The sequence below is a fragment of the Corvus brachyrhynchos genome, unplaced genomic scaffold, assembly GCF_000691975.1.
Source record: "Corvus brachyrhynchos isolate BGI_N302 unplaced genomic scaffold, ASM69197v1 scaffold106, whole genome shotgun sequence".
In the NCBI taxonomy this organism is placed as follows: Eukaryota; Metazoa; Chordata; class Aves; order Passeriformes; family Corvidae; genus Corvus; species Corvus brachyrhynchos.
In genome coordinates, this window is record NW_008238834.1 from 1,903,488 (window position 1) to 1,931,100 (window position 27,613).

Sequence of the window (27,613 nt, forward strand, 5' to 3'; positions counted from 1 at the left end):
AAAATAAAAAAGTAGTTAAATTTTTCACTCCCTTTTCTTGCAGGAAGCTCCCATTTCCTGCTCCCATTTCCTGCTCTTTTGACTGGTCAGCATTAGTCCAGGGCCAGTCCCATAGTGTCTCAACAGAAGACACCTAGCAGAATGCAAGCAACGCTTATAAATATCACTTTGTCCTCTAATCAAGTCAAACAAGTTCAAGAAACAGCTGCTATTATAACAGTACTAGGAAAGCTCTAAAATAACCCTAGGAAATGAATATATTATCATTTCTCTTCTCCCCAGCAGAAAGGGAAGAAAGGTAATGATGATAAAAAATTGTCACCATCATCTCTAAGCTATCCTTAATAACATGTAAAAACTGAGTTTACTTCTCCACTGAAAAAATATTTCCAGGAACAAAATTCCTACTATAGCAATGCTGCATTTTGATTCCCTACAAAGAGCAAAAGCATCTTCTCCAGCAAACAATAACACTTTGAAGCATCAAGGTTTTCTTTCAGGTTACTTGCACAAAGTGGTTAATACAATATTTGATGCAAAATATTTCTAAGTAGTTAAGTGTTGTGGTTACAAAGGTTTTGCTCCAGTTGACTACACAAGTATTTTCAAACTTAAACTGTTTTTTTCTCAGTATTTCCTTAGGCTACAAACACTTAAACATGTAAATAATTCTGTCAACAGCCCTCTTGACTCCACTGCAATTATTCATACCAGTAAAGTTTTGCACATGCATCAATGATGAAGCACCAGAGCCTGTGGCATGTGAGTACTCCTGCTATACTTGATATTTTTAAAATAGATATCCAAACACAGTAATAAAGGGCATAATCATTTTACATCTCTGTCACATAGTTGATAAAATACCGTATTTTTGCCAAACACACTTTTAGTAGATCTTTTCATTTCATGTAACATGTTTTGCTTTCAAAGGACCTACAGCAGTGGCATAATTGCTTCTGCTTGTTTTTCAGTAAAGCAAACATTTTACCTAAGTGTAGCTATTTAAGAAAAAAACAGATTAATTTAGAATGATGTATGTACACCATTTCTGCCGACAAATCATTATGTCACTTCTTCTGAACCAGCCAGTATGCCTAAAGCAGAAGGATTTTTATTTAATGAAATGCTTTTGCCAGAGTGGAATGTCCACTCCAGTCACAGTTATAAATCTGCCTACACTGATACTTCTACACAGTTTTGTGTAAAATGCAGACCTTGGTGTAGAGTCTGTTTTAGGGATGTGCTAGGATCTGAAAATCCTGAGCTGTAAATCTGCAATCATTTTAGTCTGGTAGGTTTATAGTCAACAGCACAGATGGGACTGCAATTAGCAGGCAGGAATCTGACCTCTCTTCCACTGATATGGGCCATTGCTGGCTGATTGGGAGTTGGCTGTCGCACAGGTATTCTTCTGGATTCTCCCCCGTGTCTGAAACGCACTGCCTCTGAGCCAAGGACACAGGAAAATCTGCCCAGAGGCAAATGCTGATAGAGCAAGCAGCTTACACAAAAAAAACAACAAACAAAACACAGGATTATTATTGTTTTCAAGTGCGGCAAGATGATAACAAAATAAACCAAGGCACTGGTTTACACTGTAGCCCATCTACTGACTGTTCTGCTGAAGCAGGCCCGGGATGTGTGCAAGGTTCTGTAACTTGGATCTGCAACAGGGATGCCTCGTAGTAATCACTAGGTAACAGCACCAGATAATCCTAAAAACAAAGAACACAACAACGCAAAAGCATTCAAACAAGGACAAAAAGAACATCTATCACCAGGCTTTCACAATGTAACAATGAATGAAACCAATCACATAAATAATTTGTACAGAGGGCATCCGCAAGATGTGGGTGGGGCTTTTTGCTGTTATTACTTGGGCCAGTAACATCAGAATGTGTCTCCCTAATTCTATCATTTCAGAAAGATGGTATGAAGGCAGCTGCCCTCTGATTAGGGAAACTCTGAAGCCACTCTCCCATCATGTGCTCAGAAAGGAGCTTCCCTGCTTCTCACTAACACACAGCCAGATGCCTGCAGTTTTCATCCAGGAGTGCAATCCAGAAGCACACAACTCAACTCTGGGTGACTCCATACAGGAGATTCATGTATCCCAGATGACTTGATTAAAATATCCATCTAACCTATTAAGATGTGCTTTAAAAGCTGGTATATTTTTGTTCTGCCTTGCTTACTTAAATTATGATGTTAGCGCTTATGTATAGCAACTGCTAATGTGAGAACATGATGGGCTAAGATAATTAATACCTTTTCAAAGGTATTAGTAAAAAAACCCAGCACAAAAATACTGTCACTTTCATCAAGAAATATATTTGCAGGCTCTTTACTAACACTTCACATGGTATTCCATAAATTTAACACAGCCCCAGGCTTAATGACTAGAGACACTGCTTACTTTTTATCCCTGTACAAAATACATCAGAATTTCAGTATGGTGTTTTTGTGATTACACATATTTAAGGTTTTCCATAAATTACCACCTCAAACCATTTCTCTTTCTCTAGCCATTTCTTAGAATTGCTGCTAGAAAATGTTTCAGTTTTTCAGTGAATGAAAGGAGAGAAAAGATGGAAGGATAAAAGCAGTCAGAAATTGACCTACTCATAATGCAGCCCATCTTACAATACTCTTAGGAAGATTTTTTGTCAAGAAACTAAGGCCTGGGCTGAGCTAAGCTCTAGACACAACACCTGATATGTAAGAAATTACTACTTTTTGTGGGCATTTATGCTTTGTGCTGTATGTTAATAATAGTTCATCATTTGAAGGTACAGATTCCAGATAGACTTAAAGTCTGTAGGCAGAAGAAAAATTAGAGCAGGAGAAAGTCAGGGAAGAAATAAGAAAAAAGCAGAAGTGTAGGTTTTCATAATTGTATTCTGCTGCTTATACTCCTTTTACTAGTGCTGAATTTTACTTGCTTGCTGGGTTCTTCCCAGCAAATAACTCCAGAACAGTAATTTCATGACAACCTTCTAGCAGTTGTTTTCCTCAATTGTTTTCTTACCAAGAGGACTTCCTCTGCCATTATACTGACAGTCCACGTGCCTGGAACCAGCGAGAAAGGCTCTGTGGAGCTTTTTCCTGGGATTGTGATAAAAGAGGGCTCCTTGCTGGGTGGGAAGACAAACTCTTTGCTCTGAGCAGCCCCTGCCAGAAAAAAAAAATCAATTAAAAAACATATGTGACTGTGTAAAATGTCTCTACTTGCTTAGTGAGCTGGACTGATAAATTGATCCATTAAACTTTGTTTGACAGGAGCTGATCAATGCTTTTCAGACAATATGCATTAGAAATGCACTTGATCACATACAGAGATATGCAGTGGTTGTTGTTTTCATTCTTATTACTCTTGAGCAAACTGGTACAGAAAAGCAGAGCTCTGCCCCTGTAATGACCAGACCCCTGTAATGAGTTTTGCAATATTCTGAAATGGTCACTTTTTCGGTTTCCCCTTCCATAATTTTCCATTCAACCTCTCTCTGCACTGACTCTCAGTATGTCCAGCTGACACAAGACCTGTTCTTGTGTGACTTTAAGTCAAATACTCCAGGTATTGGAGGGTCTCAGTAGCATCTAAAATGTTTACTTACAGACAGATAACTTCTAGGCAGAGATGATGGGCCAGCTGTGGATGCCCCATCCCTGGCAGCATTCAAAACTAGGTTGGATGGGGCTCTGAGCAACCTGGTCTAGTGGAAGGTGTCTCTGCCCATGGCAAGGGGTTGGAACTGGATGATCTTTAAGGTCTCTTCCAACCCAGACTATTCTGTGACTCTATGTACTACAGAAATACAGCTGTGGTATGCTTTGTCAAATAGAGGTCATGAGGATCAATTGTTATGAATATTAAAGGTTTCCTCTTTGAAGACTCTGGACACAGACAAAATCTGGTTCCCTGTCTCCCAGTCACTAGGAGCCAGGGATGACTACAAACTGCTGCCACCCTGCTGAATGGTGTCTGTGAAGTCTTCAGTTTGGTCTTACTTGAATTACTAAAAGGATCTGTAACTTTACTCCAATCAGTAAGGCAGGAATAGTAAGACATAATTCTGCATATAGGCTTGGTATGCCCCTACCATTCAAAGGATATGGAGTACTTATCTTTTATCAGGGCCTGAAAGTCATCACATGTTTTCGAGGTCTGTAATCAGAACTAACTTGGTAGACTGGGTTCATCATTAAACAAATGTTAATCATGGAATGAAGGCAGAAGCCACGTTTAAAACTTGAATATTAAAGGCAAGTAAACCTAACTAAGTGTTGTTGCCTCTTCTTTAAAAGCTTCACAGAACCCACAGTTCAGAGCTTCCAAGTACAGGACTGAAAATACTGAGTGTGGCAAACATTTGAAAAAAACCAAGTGTTGATTACTATTGCAAGCAGGGGTTTCATGCAAACACAGCCACATCAATTTCACAGCAAAAATGTATGAGGAGAAGCACAAAAGCACTGACACTGTTAAAAGTGATGCCTTTTAAGCAACATTAAAGACTTGACTTAGGTGTACCTTGGAAAGCCTTCTCTGATCTAACATTCCCCTGACCTGTTGCACTGCTGAGTTGCACCTACCTGCTCCGGGCTGAGACTGACAAGCAGATATGCGACCAGATAATGTTTCATCTCCAGGGTTAATATACCTCAGGATAATGCGAAATAAGTAGAGGTTTGATTTTTCCACATTCAAAGTTATCCTCACTTCATTCTGAAAAATGGAAGTTAATAAACAAAAACAGCCATAATGTGCTGAATAGAGGAACAGTTAGAAGCCATGCAAGCACCAGACTAAAACCCTACAAGAAAAAGGTTCATGCAGACAAGTATATACTGGAATGGCAATGCTGGTGTATGACAGAGGAAGACAGGGAAGCCTAGTGAGAAAATTAATTCACTTACAAGTATAATTAGTGCCAAAATGTTTTCCCTCAGCAACTGAGATCTTCCCTTTAGAGCTTTTTGAGCCCAGGCTGACATAGCGGAGGACTAGGTGGAAGAGCTTAGGGGAAGCCACAGTGATAGGCACAACCACCTCTGGCTGGGAAAAATAAAAAGAAAGGGAAAAAGGAGGAAAGGAAAGTACATTACTTGTTACCAGCACCCAGAGAAAGAAAAACCATCTGGCAAAGACAAAAGGCATGGGCAGCTTACAAAAGAGCATAGAACAAAATCTCCTGTGAAATAAAACTCTTGTTGAATACCAGCTGATCCAGAAGGACACAGAATGGCTGAACTAACATGTGTGTTGATACCTCACCTTGATACACAGACATTATTTTACTGTTATTCTCCCTACTCATGCCATAAAGGAGGCATATGGTATCAAGGGCTGCCGATAATCCTGCCTTTCCAAGGAATAGGCCACAATCATTGATCCTAGTCTGAGATCCCACAGCATGCAGACACCTCAGATTGTTACCATAGTTCTGATCCTCTACCAGATCCTGCAGTTGCTTAGAGCTGCAATACCAAGAATGCTGTCCTTGTCCTGGGGCTGAACTGGCACCTCCAGAGCCACAAAATTCTCAGCATTCACACAGCCCCATTATTTAGTTTTCAAAAAACTAAGAGACATGTTAAGGGTCCGCGGTGGATTCGCAAAAGACAGGATTGGTGCAATCTCATGAGTTTGGTTTCTTTCTTTCCATCCTAAATCCTAAAGCTCCCCTCACTACCCAGCTCCCACCGGTTCATCCATCACAATCCATGTGCTGTCCCTTTCCAAGCTACTTGTGGCACAGCAACCTCCCCACCACTGGGGTCCACTTCCCCAAATGCAAACGTTTTCTCTGTTTCACACATCTGAGAACAGAATAAAAAGCCTGTACAAAATGCCACTAGAAAAGAAATGCAAAAAGCAGCTGAATTAGAAAGCAGGCATTAAGAAATCACAGATACTGAAGAGTTGCCTTAATTTATGATGTGGAATAATACTGAAAATTTAAAAAATTATCTGGGATTAAAAAGACCCCAAGACCAAAACAACAAAAGAAGAAAGACTGAAAAATGAAGAACATAAAGGAAATCATTGTGCAATGGTTATGTGCTTATGTCTCATGCTACAGTGATTCATTAGTCCCCGGACAAATGGAGGCTGGACACAATTATACCAAAGCAGTACTTTCAAGATGAGTGAACAAATCCCATTTATTACTCAAACCTAATGTTTTAAAATCCTGCTTCACTTGATCAGCAGTTCAGTCCAAAGCCAGAAGCTCCCTTCTCAGAGAAATTATGGTGACTTTCTACCTGTGATTTACTTATTCCCTCAGCTATTGTTTAGTTTATTCATAGTCTGTCATGAAACTAAAATAAATGTTGCCAATACAACCCTGCTCACAACTTCTTTTACTGAACCACACACTTTCCTGTTTGCTGTAATAATACATAATAAAAGCTGGCACCTTTCTCTTCTTTACCCAATACAAGATGACTTCAGTGACAGCACTGTGATTGTACCTGAAAATCTTATGGACAGAGACTGCCACAGAACCGTGCAATTCAAATTATTTAGCCAAGCATTAATCTTCTGCTGTTTCTGCTGTTCTTGGCATGACAAGAATTTCTGCACTTAGTATTAAAGACTTTAAAGCTATACGTTCCTTTCTTTACACCTATCTCATAAAAAAACCAACCTCAAAGAAAATCTCTGATGAAGACACACTTGCTGAAGCAATGTGCAAATGACCTGACAGTAATACCAACACTCACTAATCCAAACAGCAGCATAGTGCCAAAGGGTTTGGATTAGTGAGATCCTGTCCTTTTTTCTGTCTTTTTTCCATGACCTTCCACACACACAGCAGCACTATAAAGACATATGTGCCATGCACTTTTGTTTTCATTTTCACCCCAAAGTCTTGAGTGAAATACCAGCTTACTTGTATAGAGGACATCAGGGCATATCCTCTCCAACTGAAGCTAGGAAATTCCTGAGGATCATAGCCAAACCGAATTTTCCCTCCTTCGACAGTAGCACCATCTTCAATCTCAAACTTCATGTGGTGCAGATCAGGAAAAAAATAGTTTCTTTCAGGCCTTTCAAGGAGAAAAAAATCCACAACTAATCAACAAAGAATTACCAGTCATTTATGATCTACGTCTAAGGGCAAAAAAGCAGTGGAAGGGAGGTGATCTGCTGCTGACTGAGGAATTCTGACAGCAGCTTGTAGATTCAAGACACCTGGAAAGAGGGATGCAACGAGTCTTCCTTCCAGAAGCTTTTACAGCTTTCATACTTTTTCCTATACAACTCTTGACAGATATGCAATACTATTGCAGAACTGGTATTGGTTATTTAAGGAAACAAGTCAGAAAAACTTATTAAAATATAGGAAGGAAACTGCCCAGGAAAATTAATATCAATAACCAGTGCAATTTACCAAGTTAATTATGGTGATCTGTTCACCCATTCCTTTTCCTATCCCCTGTTGCTCCCTCCCGCTTACCCTTGTCCCTAGCCCTGGCCACTCCCTCGGGCTCTCCCTATTGGTTCCTGTACCCCAACTCCGCCCATGTACCGCCCCTGCGATCTGACAAAACTCCCCTGCACCCAGATCAGGAGGTCTCTCTGCCTCTGGGGATCACCAGGAAAAGTCCTCTGAAACCCTCATGGAGGGTCCCTTCTCGCCTCCTTCGCCGTCACTGTGCTGTAGAGCTGATAGCCACCGGAGCAAGAGTGCGGGGCCGTCCGAAATGGACTACGGGAGGGCGGAATGGCTGGCCTGCCCTAAGCAGCCCCGCTGAGCTCCCAGGGAAAGCTGCAGCTTGCTAAACCAAACCTAGCACTGCAACAGTTAATTATCAACAAATCCAAAAAGAAATTTGTCACATGAAAGTTTAACAAGGGACTTATGGACAGTTTCAAAAGAACTGTGCAGAAGCTCTGCCAGGAGCTACCAGGAGCCCCAGCTGGACTCACTCCCGACAGGTCATGCCCACGATGTGTGGCCTGCACTGGCAGCTGCCCAAGGGCTGGGAACAGGCTGGGCTGAGGGATCCTCCAACGTCGCACTGGCAGCCTGTAAGGCCAAGAGCAAAAGCCAATCAGAAAAAGAGTGACAAAAGTTACCAGAAAACACTCCACGGCTTCACCTAATTAAGCACCATTAATGACTCGTTTCCTCCTCCCAGAGCCCTTAAGACTCTTTCAAACACAACTTAATACATGTGCATAAGCTGCAATTATTTTGAGTTTCCCATGTTTGTGCCTGTGGTTTTTTTAATTTCTCCTTAGAATGTAACAAAAGTCACTTTTAAAAAAACCTCAAATAATAGACCATGCCACATTGCTAAATGCAGGGCTGCAGTGTTGCAGAACAGCTATTCGGATGTTTTCCTAGCAAGTCAAAATTTCTGCAGCAACATCACAAATAATAATTATTAAAAAAACCCCCACAAACAACAAAATCTAAAACCTAACTTTAAAAACTTGCAAGATGTCAATTTTTCAAAGTCTGGTACCCCAATATTTAATCTATCTGACAAAATTAAAATGTATGTGTTCATATAACATGCATATTTTCAACTGACACTGGACAACAATATTGAATGACTTTCTACAGGAGACAGGACTTGTGGCACCAACTAAAGGACACCTCTAGTAACGAGGTATATAATATGCTGTACTAAGGAACAAGTATGTCAAGGCTAAAAATTTCAAGCTGAATTGAAAGGCTGAGTGCTCCTAAAAAAGTATTGATGTCACAGTCTAAAAGCACCCTGTTTTCTAAGACATGCACGAAATGACTGGGAAGCACAGCGGTAACATCTGCCTTGTTAGGCAAAGAGGAGTCACACAGATTACAAGCAACTACCAGCACCAGTGCACAATGCTGTGCACATGGGTAACCCAAACATCCCCATTCTAAAAGTATAGCCTAGGGAATTCTAAAGACTTCTGTGCTAAGTGCAAATGTTCCACTAGAGATGTCCTTTATTCATTTTACCTTGGCAGCCAAAGTAATTCTTTTTTTCAAGAGCATAATAACCAGCTTCACAAGTGTCACAGGAATCTCCACAAACATTAGATTTGCAGTAACAGTGCCCATTTTCCTGTGAAAAAAATAAATTTAATCAAAAATGTTTCAGTACCTTTCCAGAATTTTAATCTTTCAATACTCTGAATTCCCACTAATTCTAAAGAGGAAAAACTTTCTAATCTCAACAAAAAACCCCCATTATCTGGACATTATTTCTGTCATTTATCATCTTCAATAAACAGACTAGAAAATACATAAACTCAAGAAGACAAAAATTTTTAAAAGCTTTATATATCCCTAGGATGTATAAAATTGACTATTTGCTGTATAGAACTAGCTGGTTTATGTTCAAAAGCAATAAACAGTACTAAGATTTCTACCTTAGAAAATGTTACAATAATTTATCTTTACAATAATCAATTTAATGAATATCTTTCTTTTAATTTCACTTTACCTGCTGACATTCTCCAACTCCACTTAGTGTTCCACTCACATCACACTGGCATGCTGTACAGATGAAAGAAAAAAATGACACCTGCATTTCATCTTCTCGTGATACTTTGCAGGGAAAAACCCCACAACCCTGGATCTGCAATTTGGAGTCAAAGTGCCACAAGGTGGATTTTACTCTGGAAGGTTCAGAACAGCAGACAGATAATGGTATGAGGTGAGAAGAAAAAGAGGAGAAAGAATGAGGACTTCTAAGTATGTGTGATTTCCTGGTGTGTTTTAAAGTGATCTAGCTTGTATTTGACAAAAACCAGTATTGAGTTGGAATTGAACAGAATTGAGTTTGAATATTGAACAACTTCAACAATTGTTTTCTTTCATAGAAACATTCAGACAATTGATACAAAACAGCATCTTCCAGCCAGACCAGCAACTTCCATTCTGCAGTGATACTCTGGGACCAAATCAACTCTCCATATGAATAGAAATGGAGAAAATATTGCAGGGAGGAGCTATGCTGACCTAGAAATTTGGAGAAACCCAGTACTGACTCTTTGACTGAAGGCAGAGAAGATGAATTATGTGAAAAGTGCAGTACTTAATATTTGAGGACTTGTTTAGTATTTAGAGATCTAAAGTAAAAAATGTAATGACACCATTATCAGGTCTAAAGCTACTCATCCTATCTAAGTGGCTGTCGTGGTGGAATCTGTTCCAAAGAAAATAGTTGGAGAGAATCTTTAAAGATTTTTTTATCTTTACCCTTTTTAATCTTCATTATCATTATCTGCCTGAAAAACATATACTCCCTGTTGGAAAACATTGACAATCACAGATTTATTATTATACAGATAAAAACCATAACAGATTTGTCACACCCTGAGGCCACAAGAAGGCTTTACACTGCAAGTTAGGAAATAATATAAAGTGAAAAAGCACCTTTTTTCTCAATGAGCCAAATTCTGATTTCATGGTTACAGGCAAAAATCCTGTCTCTCTCCAGTAAATCTGCCATAGGGCCATCTGAAGTGAACATCATTGTAACTTCAGAGCACACCCTGATTCAAGTGTGCAAACACACATGAAATTATGGGCTGTTTTGTGAAAGTAAATGCTGGTATCATGGGTAATTTGGTGTTACAATTAAGCAGCATGAGAGACATGCTGTTAACCAGAGTTGTGAAAGTCACAAAGAGCAGCAAAGATAGTGTCAGAGAAGGCAGATGACTACATTTCATAAGCCAGAAAAACGTGTCATGAAGCCATACCTGTACATCCCTCGGGGTTTTCTTTGGCCAGGTTCCAGTACAAGGGTTTGCATTTACTGCAGGTAGGACCTTCAACGTTCTGGAGACATTGACAATATCCCTAACAACAGAAAGGAGCTAATATGGGTTCTCCTGTTTCATAAAAAACTTACTGCTCTTTACTACTAAGAAAAAACTAATATTGTTAAGAGCTCATGCAGTTTACTGACTTCTACAGATACACGGATCTCAGGCTGATTCAGACATCTTAGATTTTTGTCTCATACTATCAGCACAGGATTATTCCACCCTGCATATTTTTCATGAATCTAATTTATTCTAAGGGTCCCAAAGGATGTGCTTTCCAATTCTTTTATAGCCTTATTAGAACTGCTCTGAAGTATTAACTGCTTTGCACAAAGTATAAACCCCATATTTTCTTAAAAACAATAATTCATTTTCATATTTAGTCTTATCTTTATTGGTGGAAGACAGACATAACCCTATACAGGAGCCTACATAGGTACCCCTACTATCCATCAGACTCACCCTCTAGGTGGTCTTTGCTACACATTTAACAATGACTGTGATTTCTGGTAATATGCAACCACTAATAACCATCATCATATTAATAACAGTAATAGTGGAACAGCAACAAAGATGTAATGATTTTTCAAGAATAATTTCATGTTGAAAGGCCTGTTGCAACCCAGAACCAGGTCTTAGAGACATGCATAGGCTTATAGCTTCATGTATATGTTAGTGTTAAGAGTACACCAAAAAGACATAAACAGTATGCATATAAAAGATAAAAAGCCCCCACCCTTGACAAGGGTTTGCACTGGTATGACCAAAGAACAAAACAAAACATTTATTTCTGCCCATACTCTGCAAACAAACTCGTGCAATTCTTTTAGAGTCTAAGAGCAGGCTTCAGGGCTTGAGAAAGGAGTTGGATGTGTTCAGCAAAGGTACATAAATGATTAACATGCACTGTTAGCTGCAATGGCAGAATACTTACAGAGTGAGAACCAGTGCTACCTGCAGGGTCACACTTGCTGTTGATACCTTTATAAAACAAACACAGTGAAAGATCTTTTGAAAACAGAGCTGTGGAATGGAGTAGTGAAGAAGCACAATGTGGCAGGTGTGAGCTTGAAAGGGCTTTTTAATATGTTACCTCGGAGGGACTCAAATACCTTAAACTCCAAGACAGCAGAAGCCTTTAACAATTATTTTTTAAATGCGTATTTAGCCTGATTTATAGTATTTGGGTTTGTATGCAAAGCAGTCACTTGGAAAAACAGAACACTAACCTATGGAACTGACAGACATTTTCTCAAAGTTCCTGTGCCATCAAAATGGAAATCTTTTAAATGGACATATATTTGAGAAGATTTCTTTTCTTCCGTGTTGCAGATATAAGAAGGAAAACCCCAGAAAAACTAGGGGAGTCTTTTACTCATGCAAGCAGTTGGGATAGCTGTAATATCCTGGAGCACACTGGTTGCATCTAAGCCCAGCATAGTTACTACGGCACAGACACCGCCCTCCAGGACCACATGTATTCCCCATCACAACTGCATTCCGCTCAGAGAAAAAAAATAACAGATGCACATCTAAATCTAGAATTTGCCAAAAAACTTACCTTTGAATGTAAATCAATCATTTGCATTCAGAAAACCAGACAAACCATGATTTTACCACCAAAAATAAATATCCTGAAACAGATGGTTATTCTGCAATTGCCTCCTCAACCACTGATAATCTTGGTTCTTGCAATTCCGTAATGCACAGCTAAGAGATTCAGTTTGATGCCTTGCAAGACACATGTAAGGGACAGAAATCCATCTCACATTTGGAAAGAATGTCACATGAGAGAAATACTTAAAAGAATCTTTAAAATATATACTCAAAGGATGTTGTCAACTATTAACAATAAACTTCTCATGGAATTACCACTATTTTGGCTAAGAGCAGAAGACAAGACTTCCTATTTTATTGAGATGATGCTGGAATGTTCTGCAGGGTCTCACTTCACAGGTACAGGAATGGGACCCCATCTGGGCATCCCAGCTGTCCCAAGTACAAGATGAAGTGCTGTAGTTAACCACTTGGAAGTTACAACTGGCAGAAAGGGCTGACTGACATGAATATAAAACAAACACTGTCTTCCTGTTACATGTTCATGTTTCTGGTTCCCCCTTTTGGTTCCTCTTTCTGCTGCAGTCAAAAACATCTGACTTTGCTGTGTTTACTTTAAAGATGCTTGGAAAGACACAGGGCTTGCTAGGAAGTTAGTATAAGAGAAATACAAATACTGAAGCTTCCAAGAACATCACCTACACTACAGTCCCCCATCAGCTGGCTATAATATTGCATTCTCTCCTAATTTTAGTATTACTGTTTTGTTTAAAGGCTTTGTTTTGATACCACTTTATTTGAATAAAGCTTCTATTGAGTTCAACAAGCTAAGACCAGAGAGATCAGTTCTAGTCACAGCAGCCCAAAAAATACAGGTCTGTCTCCCTTTTGAAGATGACAGCTCTTTACAGGAGTAGCAGGCTGGGCTGCTCACTTTCCACCACAGCTTGCAGCATGCTGTGTTAATTTATGTTTAAACCCATGGCAGCTCATTTTAACTGAACAAACTGTGAACTGCAGCAGTTCTGAGTAATCCCACTGACTGTATTTTCAACTATTTTTATCTGTCTTTTACAATTTGTTTTTGCATGCTCTTTTAAGCTTTTATTTCTCTTTTCAGCTTTTGGTGCTCCAAGATCAAACATATTCAATATGGGTTTGATTTGCTTTAAGATTGCTACTTGATTTTGTTCTAGGGAAAAAAAAAAAGGTTATTTTAAGACCAGTGAACAGTGTGTACCAATGCAGGATCCTGATTTTATGTTTTTCATTAAAAATGTTCATCTACTCCAAACCATAAAACCCACAATTATGTGGTAGGTATTTCTTTATTCCACCCATTTTGTTTGGTAACACAACACAGTCTGTCTTTGCAAGGTGCCACAGTTTAACCCCAGCTGGCAACCAGGTACACGCAGCCACTCACACCCCACTCATGGGATGGGGAAAAGAATTGGGAAAAAAGGTAAAACACAGCACTGTACACAGTATTAGGAATAAAATTAACTCTTCCCCAGCTGAAACCAGGTCACGAGGCCATAAAGAATTCTGCTGTCCATTTATCAGAGATAAACAACTGCATAAGCCCAAAGGAAGAAGACTGACATAGCCAATAGCCAAAAATAACAAGAGAGAAGAAAGCAAATCATAATGTTATACATAAATCTTGTTAATCAGTACAGGAAAGCACATACCAGAACTCTATAATACTCTATATTCTTTCTCAATGGAAAAATCACTAAGGATTAAGGGTCCCTCTCTCACTCACTTTAAAGGCAGATAAAACCTAGGGCCAAGTAGGACTTGATGGGAGTCCTCGTATGCACACAAGACCATTATGATACTCAAAAGTTATACTCCATTAATTTCCCTGTCTTGTAAAAAAGCAGGCTAGTCCTTGGTGGGAAACCCCATAGAGATCTTTCATGTTTCATGCCTACATGGAGAGAGGTTGGGTCAATGCCTGTCAGGTGATCTTAAAATGAGTGAGAAACCACCATGAAGGGCAAAACGAGGGCTTCAGATTTTCATATTTACAGAACACACATTTTACAAGGTAGCAAACAAGGACCCTCTGCAAATTCAGACCGGTGCTTCACAGCTCTGCTCTGCTGGTTCCTCAGCAGTCAAGTGTGCCCTGTTGCTGTGGGCCTCCATGTGAGAACAGCTTTCAAATGCTTTGGTTATTAGTAAGACAGCTGTGCTGACTGAGGGTACATCAGACTGACCATGAGGGAAAAAAAAAGCCTGTGAGGAAAAGGACTATATAATTCTTCCCTACTATTGAAACATGCCTGAAATTGGAGAATTAGAATATATGAGGATTTCACTGTAGAGCAGAAGAGGGAGTTGCCCATTTGCTGCTGTGAACGTTGCTTTGGCTGCTGTCCTGGAAAGCACTCCTGTCTGCCTTTTCAGGGGCCTGTTTGATGCTGTACATGCAATGAGCAGCCTTACCTTGACAGGCAGGGAATGAGTGGTGGCCAGACTGGCAGCTGTCACACTGAAGTCCAGCGACCCCTGCGCGACAAAGACACCTCCCAAGAAAATCGCAGACTTCGGGCTGGGTACCCAGCAAGTTACATTCACACACTGCCAATGAGAAAAGATACTTCAGAGGCAGCTTCTGCACAGGCACAGGCCCTCTTCTTTTATCTTTCTTGAAATAAAAATATATATGGAAAAAAGAGCAGAAAAAGCAACTCCCTGCTCCCTGATGCTCAACAGAACCACAATTTTCCCATCAAATTTATATGGGTTCATAACAGCTTTTATTGATTGCTCACATCTGTAAAAATTCAGGAACAAGGAAAACATTAACGAAAGAGCAGTGAAGCTGGCTCAAAGTTCAGTTATCAGTGTCAAAGCACTACACCTGGCCTGGCCCCACTGAGAGTCTGATTTATCAGTCCCAAGTGGTATGCCAGCTATTGAAAGTAGTTCCATCACTTCTGGGACTGAACCCAAACAATTTATGGTTTAGATTTACAATCTCAGGTGAGAGTGGTTAATAAATTGCCTAGAAAGACAGTATAGAGACAGTTATTAATGTTCAAAACCAGTCAGTTTTCTAGTATTGATTAGATAGGGTAGCTTGGTGCATCAAAGTGAGGTTGCTAACTTATATCAAACACAATTAAAAAAAAAAATTCCAAGGATAAGTAACAGAAATGCTTCCACAGTTATTCTAAGTTTAATTAATGTTACTAAATCCAACCACAAACTAGAGTCTGGCAGCTGAATCAAACAGCAGACAGCAACCAAGGAAAGGGGGGCATTTTTAGATCAAAATCTTCCCTTGTCACATTATTCTCCTTTGACTTGTGTGAGTTTTGGGACAGCCTGCTATGAATACATGTCCATGGCAAAATAACAACACCCTTCAGGATAAAACTTGGTGTTTTGGATATGCTTGCCAAAAGGGAATGTTTGGCTTACCCTGGCAGAAGGGGTACTGAAAATACCCAGCTGCACAGGTATCACAGGAAAAACCCCCAAATCCAGTTCGACATCTGCACTGCCCGGTGCTTCCATCACAGTCACTGCCCAGCACTCCTGCACCATGGCACTGGCACGCTGAAGAGCAATTTGTAAAGAAAACATTTGCAGTATTATGATCTTAAAGCTCCTACTTCCCTTGGAAGCCAAAGGCTGGCATTTATGCTGGAGCACAGGCTCCAAGTGTCAAAGAAACGACATCACTTACGCAGACACTGGGGGCCAAAATACCCTGGTTTGCAGCCTCCTTCTAGTTAAAACAGGAAAGGAGAAGAAAAAAAAACAAAGTTAGTGCATCAAATCACAGAATTCATTATCATTTTTCAGAGAAAAACAGATCAGTAGTTGGTAAATATTACTCTTGAACAAAAATACCCTATTTGTATGAGCCTTACATGCAAATCTCATTTAAAAAACAACCTGTAATTGTGCTTAGTCTAACAGCACAAACTTACTACTTCTACAGAAACTTCCTCTTAGAGGCAGCTGCCTTTCTTATGCCTTCAAATTCTGATGCTGCTCATTGTAAATAGCTCAAGATGTTTTCTCCTGTTATATTTATTCACTTTCCTTCAGAGTTTTCCTTCTTCTTCCTTTTAAAAATTTGTGAGAAAAGGGGATATGCAACAGAGCACACCGAGGTCTACCAGGGCAATTATTCTGGATGCTGTAAAAAGGTGAAGTGCATTATAAGTATGCAAATGATTAAGTGCTAGCTGTGATGATGTCTCTGTTGTGCAGTATGATAATACAGACTAAAAAATGTAAGCCCACCAAGGGAATCATTGTGTGGAGGCAACTTTGCAGTGAGCTGAAAAAGAAATATGTACCTTTCTTAGAAATCAAAATCTTTCAGTGCCAAGGGCAATGTACAATTTGCCAGGTGAGAGAGGACAGTCCAGAGGCAGAGGCCAGTTAGCCTGAAGAAAGAGATTTACACTGCAAAGCAATGGTTGTTGTGTCAGAGAGCTGTACATGTCAGAAAGTCTTGATGGATCTGTTCTTAAGTGCACCAAACAAGATGGTCAGCCCCTCCTGCAGATGTTTGCCGGAGGCTGGCCGAAGTTCCTTTGATCCATAACTCTTTCTGGAGCTAGCCCACTAAACTGCTTAGTACAAACATGACAATATGATGAACTTCTGGCAAGAACAGAGGTTCTCTTGAAAGATAAATACCAACAGAGGCAAAACTACTACATAAAGATCAACTCAATGATTCTACAAAAGACCAGGCGCCACTAAAACAGTGAAAAACAGCAACATGGGGAAAAACAATGAAATGGGGAAAAAAACACCAAGAACTTGCCTATTATGTCACCAGCCACAGCATCTCTTGGAATCGAAGAAGTAAAAGGATATACAGGAGTATCTTTAAAACAAAAGAAACAACGAGGTATTTGAAACAAACACATTCATTTCATTAAAAATCATGACGAATAATGAAGTAACCTCCTGTCAATATAGAGAGCACGATATGCATATGACTCTAGTAACCAACTTCAGCTTAGTTTTCTTTAGTTTTCTTAGGAAAGAGAAAAGAGGCAGTGTACTTTTGATTTCCAATTCAGGTACAAACCTCCCTTCTCTAAAAAGCATCATGAAAGGCCAGACACCATTCAGAAATGCCACAAGGCTGCTTTCCTGCTCCCTATCCTTTCATGCAGAAAGCTTTCTTACACTAGACAGCATTGTGAGAGTTATCTAAGGAGCTCCATATTTACGTCACATTTCCTGCTTCCAGCTGAAGGTCCATCTCCTTCTGTGTGGCATTACCACTTGATACGTGAACTGCCATAAGTTATGACATGTACAGTACATCTTAGGAGCTTTTACTTGAGAGTCCTCCAGATTGCTGGATTGTCTTTCCCATTCTTAAACATTCTTGCATTGAGATAGAATCCAAAATCAATGAGCTACAAACATCCATGGGACTTAGATCAATGTCTACCTGAGATGAACTTAGGTAAAAATGTTGGATTTCAATCATGAGGATATAGGAGATGTGATAATCTAGAATGTACTGTACAGACAGGATTTATTCTATCACAGACATTGAATTCAGACAACATTCAATTTTCACAGGGTTTTTTTTCCTTTGTTTTGTATTGTTTTCTTGTGTTTTTATTGTGGTACCTCTCTTCTAGTCAGACCTCAGATCTGGTCCCAGATCAACCCTTGTTTTTTATCAGCTGTCAGAAACACACTTCTTTCTCCTGAGGGCACAAAACATCCCACTGATGCATTTTTGCAATCTTTTCATGAAGTCAGAAGCTTTTATGCAGCAAATACAATCCTGATGCTACATTTCCTGCTCAGTTATTTTATATATAATTTTTTATGGGAAAAGCATTGTTTATCAGAGAGGCAAGTTCCAAATCCTAGGAGGTGTCAAGGAGAACACACACCCATTTGCTCCCCCTCATTACAGACATAGAACTACTTCCCTTCCAGGTGGTCTTTATCCCCACAAATCCTGACACATGTTTAAACAATTTGTTCAGGGCTTTAGGACTAGAGTTCACAACTTACTGAGAATAGGCTGTAAACTTGATGTCTCCAATGAATGCAGAATTGTGAGAATGCAGCACAATCTCTTTGTCTTTCAAGTCGCTATCATTTTGTTAAATAAACCCAACTCTCTTCAGTAGTATAACAACTGATTTATCAGAACACATAAACATGTGAAGCTGAGATTCCAGATGTTTTTCAACCAAGTCAAGAGACGAAACGTGAAATGTGAAAACCATTAATTCTTTAATGCACATTTAAAATACGGAAAAAGGGGCAATTTTACTTGTATACTTACAGACACAAAATGGATAACCATAGAATCCGTCAGCACAGCGTTCACAGTGGTCTCCCTGGAAATTCTGCTTACAGAAGCAGCGGCCAGACCCTTCCTCACAGCCATCTGCATGCTCCAAGTTACAACTGCAGGCTAAGTAAAAGCACCAGCAATTAGGCACTCTTTGGAAAATAATTAATTTGCCTTTTACAGCAGCGCACAATGGCATTATAACAATAAACTTGCAGATGTGAATGACTCATTATTTAAAGAGTTAACATTTCCCAAGTACTTACATATCACCAATACATCCCTTAAAAGGAAAACCCATGTTATTTTCTTAGAGTGTTCAGGGTTTTTTAATTCCAAAAGCTGCACGTTGTTCCTCCACAGGACTGCAGCAATTTTCCTGTGGCAACAATTCCTCTGTCTCCATGATCTAGGCTAAGCACCACACTATTCCCTTTCACTTACACACTACATGCAACACTATGACCACAGCTCTGCTGACTTCCCACTCCTTTCAATCCCCAAACATAACTGTAGTTTCCTTCTACCTGTTACATGGCTCCTTCAGCCTGTTCATAATCCAACACCTAGCTCTTACCTATACTCAGTTCTTTTTCAGATGTTCTATCAGTAATTACCCCATTGCATCACTTATTAATCAGTGGGCTCAGCACTGCATAAGATCAGAGTAGTTACCCTTGTGACCTTTTGAGCTATAGAACAAAATTTTCAAGTAACCCAAGAGTCACAGGATACCTCACATGTACATCAGAGAGCTACGAGAAACAAGATCACGAGAGCAGGAGATGAGAATGGCTTCGTAGAGATCCTGAGATCCTCCTCACTGTGGGGTGTATTGCAGCACCCCAGGTTTCCATCATCCTATCTCCCCAGTACCCTTTTACGGCCTACTTCCTGTTATTATCCTTCTGCTGTTCTGAAGATTTATGCTCATATGACACATAAGTTGAGAAGAATACAATTTAAAAGCTTTAAAGCAACACAGAAATTCATTTGTAGCTATTCTCCAACATCTTTTGACCACTCTTTCATTTTTGCCTCCCCAAAAGATGCACCCTATGCCTTGATTATAGCCCAAATCCCTCAAGCCACCACGAGAAGATACTCCATAGAGAAGGACTCACGTATACAACCACTGGGAGCTCTCACTGGAACACCGTAAGGACGATAGTAGCCTTTTGCACACTTCTCACAGTTGATCCCAGCTGTGTTATGCTGTGCAAAATAAAACAAAAGGATAATATGAGATAAAGAGAGGAACTTGGAAGAATTAAGAAACAATAACATCCTTTACACTGTTTCTATGTACAACTAAGAAGGGGAAAAAAGAATGGAATAGGACTGCAATAGACATCAATCATTATGTGGTGTTCTTTAACCACCTGTTCTCTACAGGCTTCTGAATTGTGGTATTCTCACATAAAGCAGCTGAATTTTATCTTTAAAGCACTATAAACCCCTCCTCCCATTAAAAAAAAATTGAAAAAATATTGCTTTATATCATATAATATCTCTTTTTAGGCTACTTTCTTACTATGATGTATATATTGTTCAAGCAACTGCATAATGAATTTTTCCTTATACTGTATATTAATTTTCAAATACCTTGTGTCTAAGATCAGCAAGACCAAAATAAACCAAAAGCTGAACAGTGCAGTTCAAACCAGATTTTCCATTAGAAAAGTATATGTCTCTATAAATAAGTGGTTTAGGCACACACACACACAAGAAGATCCTAAGCAATTTGAATTACAGCAGTGATGGCAAGTACTAGTTGAGTAAATCATGGTCATGAGGCATCCTGATGAGCTCATAGACATGAGAGCTGGGGAACCAGAGCAGGAAGCTCTGCCCTGGAGCAACCAAAGCATTTCTCCCGCTCCCTGTTTAGTTCCTCCTTAGGGAGTGTTGCAATTCAGGGCTGTGCAGGGACACAGCCTTTCCTGGATGGACTGGTGGGCAGTTCATGAGCAGGGCACTCAGGACTCTGCACATTCTTCAGTGGCTACTGGTGCTCACTCTAGTGGCACATCAGTGGCCCCAGCCCAGACAGAGCTTCAGGAGGATGCCAGAGAGACAATGCAGCAGGGTGCAGTTAATCCAGAAGTTTTTTCAATGTATGAAAGACAAGCAAACAAGACAAATAGCAGAATTACAGTTCTGGGCTTCTGAAAATCAGATTTGTCCTTGCTCAGATAGCTGCTTGACAAGATCCTGTGTGAAGTGTCCTGGGTGGGAACAGGGACCAAGAGCTCATAGACAGCCTCCTTAGAACAAGGAAGTTCTTTCCAATGTGCAAGCATGGCAGAAGGCCAGCACAGATAAACACAGAGTTCCTGACTGATCTCAAACTCAAAGAGAAAGTACATGGAAGGTGGAAGCAGGGACAGGCTACTTGGTGGCAAGAGAAAGACATTGCCCAAACATGCAGTAGTGGAGTTAGGAAAGCCAAAGCTTAGCAGAGATAAAATGAGGAAGGAAGGTGAAACACAAAAAGAAGGATTCCAAGAGTAGAGCAGCAGCAAAAGAAAAGCTAAGGGGGTAGGGGCCCACTGCTCACCAGGGAAGGAGATCCAGTGAACAAATTATCTTAGAACATACAAAGGACAGGAAGGTGATGGGACACATCCAGCATAGTGTGCCTAGGGCAAAGTATGCCCAATCAACCTCATGGAGCTGTGTGATACGATGACAGGTGCTCTGGACAGACCCACTCAGATGGTGAGGGACTGAAGCACATGCCATCAAAGAAGAGGCTGAGATGGTTGGGTTTCTTCAGCGTTGAGAAGAGAAGGGTGAATTTATTGCTCCCTACAACTGCCTGATCAGAGAATACAAAGGGGATGGACCCAGACTCTTAGGAGAGGTGCTCAGCAAAAGGATGAGAGGCAATTGGCACAGACTGGAACATGGAAAATTTCAGTTCGATATTAGGAACAAAATTTATCATGCAGGCAGTCAAACACTGAAACAGGTTGCCATGAGTGGTTGTGGCATTCCAATCTTTGGAGGTGTTCCAAGCTTGGAGGAATGAGTTCCTGAGCAACCTGATCTAATTACACCTACTTTGAGTAGGACTATGTGATTTCCAGAGCTCCTTTGTCATCATACTCTAAAGAAACTGATTCTATCTTCTATCTATCAATTACATCACTTCTTTGTTCAGGCATCCATTCCTAAAATGTTTCCTTCCCCTGACACAAACAGTAAAATTAAACTAAAATTAATGCGCTTTGTCGATGAAAACAAAAACAAAAAAAAAAAAGAAAGCTATAATTGGACCTATGGTAAACTCATTTAATCCACCTTAACTTCCACAAAATTAATTATAAACAATTCGTATCAGTCATATAACCAGGACTTGTAGATTTAGACTAATTTTGCTATTTTCTGTCTTGGAAGCAGTATTAAAAGAAATGTTCTTTCATGAACAAAGAGCTGACAGAAAGGACCAACATGGGAAATCTTGCCAGACTGCATGAGCAAAGTTCTGCGCAGAAACGTCAACTGGAACACAAAGAACATTTCTTCTACTCACATTAGTAAAAATAACTCTACTCTCTTCTGCCTGCCTTTTGGACAACATCTGATTATATTAAGAAGAATATGGAAAACATACTGTTCACTGGATATTTCCCTTTTCTGTTGCTTAAATACAGCTATATTTTCAAATGCACAGCATGGTATTACATAAATCATGACACACAGGTTTCACAGGAACATAGAACTGATGATAATTTTGTTGTAATGCAGAATTCTGGTCAGCTGCTTATACATCAGATGACTTGACAACAAAAGGAAGACAGACTTCCAAGTAAGTCTGGATTTATTTAACCATGAGATCACTGAACCAAAGAATAACTTAGGTTGTAAGGGACCTCAGGAGGTCAAGTAGTTCAGTCCCGCTCAAAGCAGAGAGAAGTCCAAAATCAGATCTTTATCGGAGTCTTGTTTGATCTTTCCTCATAGTCATTGCTAGAGTAGAACAAAATCAGAATGAAAGAAATTCTCGTTCTTTCCAAGAGCGTGCTATCCTTTTATGACAGACACAGTGTAAAGTCTCTGATTCCAAATTTAAAACTTCTGATTGAATCCAATGGAGCCTCTAAGATAATTATGGGGCTGGAGCTCATTCCCTCAGTTTTCAGGGGAACATGAGGGAATGACTTTGGTTGGCTTGGAGGGGGGAGATGCCTAATGGTCGTTTTCCTCTACCTAAGACATCCTTCCTCTACACAAAAGACAGAACCAACTCTTCTCACATAAGCACAGCAAAAGCCCAAAAGCCAACTATCACAACCTGCAATTGGAGAAATTCCTACTGAACAAGAGTGTGATTAAGTGCTGTAAAAGATTACCCAGAGTGCGTGTAAAGTGCATCCTCAGAAATTTTCAGAATTCAACTGTTTCTCAGTGCAGCTGGATATAATTTTGCATCTAGCCTTGGTTTGAGTGGAGCACTAGTCCAAAGAATTTCAGAGGCCCCTTCTATGATTCTGTGCTTTCCCAATACTTATAACTTTCCATCTTGGTATAGTCTACATCCTCCTTTATTTCCACTGATGACAGAGAGCCCTCTGCCTTTTGCTGCAGTAAGGAACCAGCTGAGCCTGAGCTGGCATTTTATTTGGTTAATTTTACTTCCTTCTGTTAAGCAGGGAAATGGCAGAGTTTGTAACAAGAGGAAAGGGAATTTTTACAGTTGATTAAATTGTTACATTGTGTGGTTCTATTTCGATCACACAGGACTGAGCATCAATACAATTTTTATGTGTCTTTTACACATTAACAAGCAATGCTGAACAAGGTAAATTATTTTCACGCACCTTTTTCCACACTTTGAGTACAAGTAATAACACCATCAGAGAAATGGGCCTATCTGGACTGGTCAGACCCAAAACTACTGGTGTACACATTTATTTAAACTGATCAAAATGACCTTTTTACCTGGCAGTTAATGCAGACTCCTCCACCTTCATAATGCCCATGGATGTTTAAGCTTTCTCGACGCTGATCAACGTCAGCATCATAGTAACAATCAGTGGCATGTCCATGGCAATTGCAGGCTGAAAAAGTAATATTCCAAGTCAGCTTTTTTTATAATGATGGAATTTAGCAATCTCCAGCATTTACCTCTAGCAGAGGTAGAAAAGAAGATTAGATTTTTTTATGTGTGCATACACTCAGGCATACTGGAGTATACTCAAATGCACATATTTACCCATAAACAACTGGATTTTCATACCAGAAACATAGTACAGTAATGTAGACATGAAGAAAACATGCAGATAGTCTTATCAGAGAAGGCAACAGTTGTACCATCTCAAAACTAAACTAGTTATGCATAAACGCAGGACTAGGAAGCTCCAGAAGAATGGCCACAGCAGTTTTTTTTAAATTATCAAAAACATGCTCAAATGTTTATCTTATTTTTTCATGCCTCAAAAATACATCTGGACTGATGCAATGTGCACTAAACCTTTATTTAAAATTAACAATTATAGAAAAGATATATACATTTAAATAAAAAGACCTACACCAAAGAGCTCTCATATTCAGCTGTAGATACAGATACACCAGCAAACTTGGCTATAATATAATCCTGAGTAGTAACCAACCATAACAGCAAACAAAATAGAATAAATCAAAGGGCCATAAATTCATTCCATGTCCTCTTTTCTTCCTGATCTGATCTTCCTTCTTTGCTGGAGAGGAAAATGGGATGTTTTTTGAAAGAATGAAGAAAGCAAAACCAGGCTTCCCCAAGCATCTCAGTGCTAGTTGATCTTTTAATTACAGCTGCTTCAGCACCCCAGGGCAACCTTCCCAGGAAATTCCTGAAGTTATGACTTGATAAAGCTATTACTTCATGTTTAGGGAAATCCTCCCTTCATCTGGACTAGGGGACACAATACCCTGAAAGGTAATGGGTCACAGAAGCTAAGGGCTCTGGCCCTTCTTCAGGATGAGAGAAGCAAATGGGAGGTGATTCTTCCAAAGTCTATTCCCAGTTCCTGGTACAACTGGGAGCACAACTCAGGGACAACTGATTCTCCATTCTTGCTACATAATCATACAGACGAGAAGAGAAACTAGATCATTCTCTGTATCTTCTCTATGTCTTTTTCTCTGAAGAGCTGTGGATAAGGAAACCTTTTCCCAAAAATTACCAACCACACAGCTGAGGAGGTGCCCTGATATCAGGTTCTCTTATGGTCTGCTGACAAGAACTGGATAGGGTTCAAGACTGGGTTCCCTGGCCAGGTTGCAATAGCCTATGAAGATCTTTGGGTTTTCTTACTCATATAATTCTTCAAGAAAACAAAAAATTACACAATGAGATGCCGGCTTAAGATATTAAGTCAGAAAAGGAAAAAAAGATAATATTATATATATAAAAAACATATAGATATATATACATGTAATTAACAATGTAAATAAAACCTCCCTTGCCTCTAGGGCCAAACCATCTGTGAGGTACAGCTCAGCTATGTGTTCTAACAGCAATGGAAAATTGCTTCCTCTGATTATAGTAATAGCATTTTCACTGATAGGGGAATAGAACCCCCTTCTACCTCATCAAACACCTTTTCACCACTTTGGGCCATTTGCTGATCCATACGTACTGGGAAGCTCACAGCCAAATGTTGGGCTGATCCCTATAAGCCCCCACCAACCTCTTTCAAGCAGTTTCTCTCAAGGAACCTCAGGCTTCTGGAAAGATGAACAAGATTGCTTTAATTCCCTCACTCCTGACTGCCAGCAAAAGAAGCCTGCACCTGGCAAACGCTCTCAACAAATCACCTCAAACTGCTAGGAGCAATCCATACTAAAAAGGAAATTTTTTCAGCGTTAGTTAGAAACGAAGTGGTTTTGGCTCAGAATCTTATAGATGATCCTCTATAAACTCATTCTTCAAAAAACATGACATTATTTATGCTCTTTGTCTACCTCTTTTCTGGCAGAAAATGTTTTCCTTTCAAAGAGGGGTACTTAAATGGGGTTTCAAATATTGTTCAAAAAATTGTGTCCCAACATGCCTGCCTCCTATCAAACATTTTAATCACACACAACCTCCCTCCCCCATCCCAAGTCATAGTACTGCAGTTTTAATTAAACAAGCCATCTCTTTATTCCTCAGACTAATTATATAGGTCCATCTCTTTGGCTTTCAGGTAAGGTTCTCCTGTTACCAGTTTGTACCCACTGGCTATGCTACTCTCAGGAAAGGCAGACGAGAAAAATAAATTGGGCCAGACACAAAGGAAATGGCTGTGCACAGAGATGGCAACCACCCTACCTGGTTTCTGTCTGGGGGATGCAAAACACCCATGTGTGACAGTACACACCCATCACCAAAAGAGGGTCCATGCTGTCACTTTCTTTAACAAAATAATGAAACACAGGGGAACTGGGAGAAAGGCAAATGAATGGGCTTCTCCAGCTTGACTAGTCAGTCTGTAGGGATATCATACCCCAAACTCCCAAATACAAGGATGGGAAGAGGTACAAGTGTGGAATCACCAGGATTCCCCACCAGGAACACCTTTGTGCCACTGACATATGGTCAGTGAGGGGCAACTCAGCCTGAGAAGGGAGGGTCAGCTCAAGCACCTGTAAGCAGTGGCAGCCTCAAGCAACATCTCTGCAACCTGAACACCAAGAGGCAGGGTAATGGAAAGGAATATGCTGGAGTTGTAAAGGTGCCTATAGTCTCTGCTCTGCTTGGAAAGCCATAGCCTGTCAGCAGACAGCTATGACTGGGGAGGGATGTTGACTCAATGTTCTACAAAAAGTCTTCCACTTTTCTCATGTCATATTCTCACACAAATTAGTATTTTCACTGTTTAATAAGAAAGAAGAACATAAATAATATTCACTTCATTTTTCCGTTTTCTGTATGGAAAGAATTTTCTCTATACAGAAAAAAAGGGTGTTAAAGCATGCTGGTTATGTTCCATGAACATGTGTGCTACAGCTAATTCCCACCCTCTTGTCAGTATCTCTTTTAACCCACCATCTTTTTGGCTACTCACGTTCACATATGTTTGTGCTCCCAGCTGTTGCAGGTTGCCACTGTTTCTGATTATATCCAGGGCAGCAGTGATCACAGGTTTCCCCACAAGTGTTATGCTGACATTCACACTGAAACCTACAGAAGTGAAAGCCTCTTAATAAAGCTGGGCTTAATTTTTTTTTTTTTTTTAAGTTTTTAAATAAAAAATAATTGGTTTTTTCTTCATTTTACTGCAGTACAAGACTTACACATTGTATGAAAAGGACAGGACATAAACCTCACATGTAAAGAAGTCAATCAGTAATACTAGAATGTTTTGGAATTTTCCTGAAATTCTTCAAGATTGACTACTTTAATCATGTGATTATGGGTTTATTACAACACATTACTTATAGAAAATGTTTATAATTGGATTCAACAGACTGGATTATGAAACTATTTTAGATTATTAAATCAAGTTGGTATACAATAGTTTAGGATGTATCTTGTTTCAGCTTCGTTCCAAGGCTCAAGCTTGTTGGCCTACAGTAATTAAAATATTTATCACCTTTAAACGCATGCCTTCATAATTTTTCCATTATGCTTTGTTTACAATAATTTTATCAGTGTTTTTAATAAACCAAGATCATAACTTGATCTTGTTATTTTTAAGACTGTGCACACTATTTACCAATGACATTTAGGGCTGCTTTTGATTTATTTAGCTAAATAGCCTACTTAAAGGGCAGGCTCTAATTGTGGGCTAGGTCTTACCATCCTGCATAGTAACTGAATCCTGGGAGGAACAAAGACCTTGAGACTCAGGAGGCATTTTACAACATTCTTCTCTTATGTGTGTAGTCTAATAACACTGGGGCAGTAAGACTTTTGAGTATAACCATCCTATTTTCACACATTTCTCACCTTCTTTGCTTACTTTTCCCTAGCACAGACATCTGGAATG

General features: G+C 39.7%; 1 protein-coding gene across 6 annotated transcripts in view; it reads right to left on the reverse strand.

Annotated features, from left to right (window-relative positions):
• The window catches only part of LAMA3 (laminin subunit alpha 3), a 104,477-nt gene that overhangs the window by 58,720 nt on the left and 18,144 nt on the right, over positions 1-27,613 (reverse strand). For 2 of the 6 annotated variants that reach the window (XR_001863330.1, XM_017738290.1), the window contains exons 6-23: positions 26,690-26,805; positions 23,601-23,719; positions 19,778-19,868; positions 18,645-18,776; positions 17,145-17,207; positions 16,047-16,088; positions 15,779-15,916; positions 14,798-14,932; positions 11,718-11,764; positions 10,718-10,817; positions 9,454-9,506; positions 8,967-9,072; positions 7,940-8,039; positions 6,900-7,056; positions 4,918-5,056; positions 3,029-3,171; positions 1,615-1,715; positions 1,348-1,501 (exon numbers count right to left, since the gene is read on the reverse strand). Coding sequence is in view for 5 of the 6 variants with exons in the window: in XM_017738290.1 (XP_017593779.1) it covers positions 1,348-1,501; positions 1,615-1,715; positions 3,029-3,171; positions 4,918-5,056; positions 6,900-7,056; positions 7,940-8,039; positions 8,967-9,072; positions 9,454-9,506; positions 10,718-10,817; positions 11,718-11,764; positions 14,798-14,932; positions 15,779-15,916; positions 16,047-16,088; positions 17,145-17,207; positions 18,645-18,776; positions 19,778-19,868; positions 23,601-23,719; positions 26,690-26,805 (1,936 nt within the window). In the remaining variant the exon portion in view is untranslated. Of the gene's footprint in view, positions 1-1,347; positions 1,502-1,614; positions 1,716-3,028; positions 3,172-4,593; positions 4,727-4,917; positions 5,057-6,899; positions 7,057-7,939; positions 8,040-8,966; positions 9,073-9,453; positions 9,507-10,717; positions 10,818-11,717; positions 11,765-14,797; positions 14,933-15,778; positions 15,917-16,046; positions 16,089-17,144; positions 17,208-18,644; positions 18,777-19,777; positions 19,869-23,600; positions 23,720-26,689; positions 26,806-27,613 lie in introns of those variants that run through there. The other 4 variants (XM_017738291.1, XM_017738292.1, XM_017738293.1 and 1 more) reach the window with 4 other exon arrangements.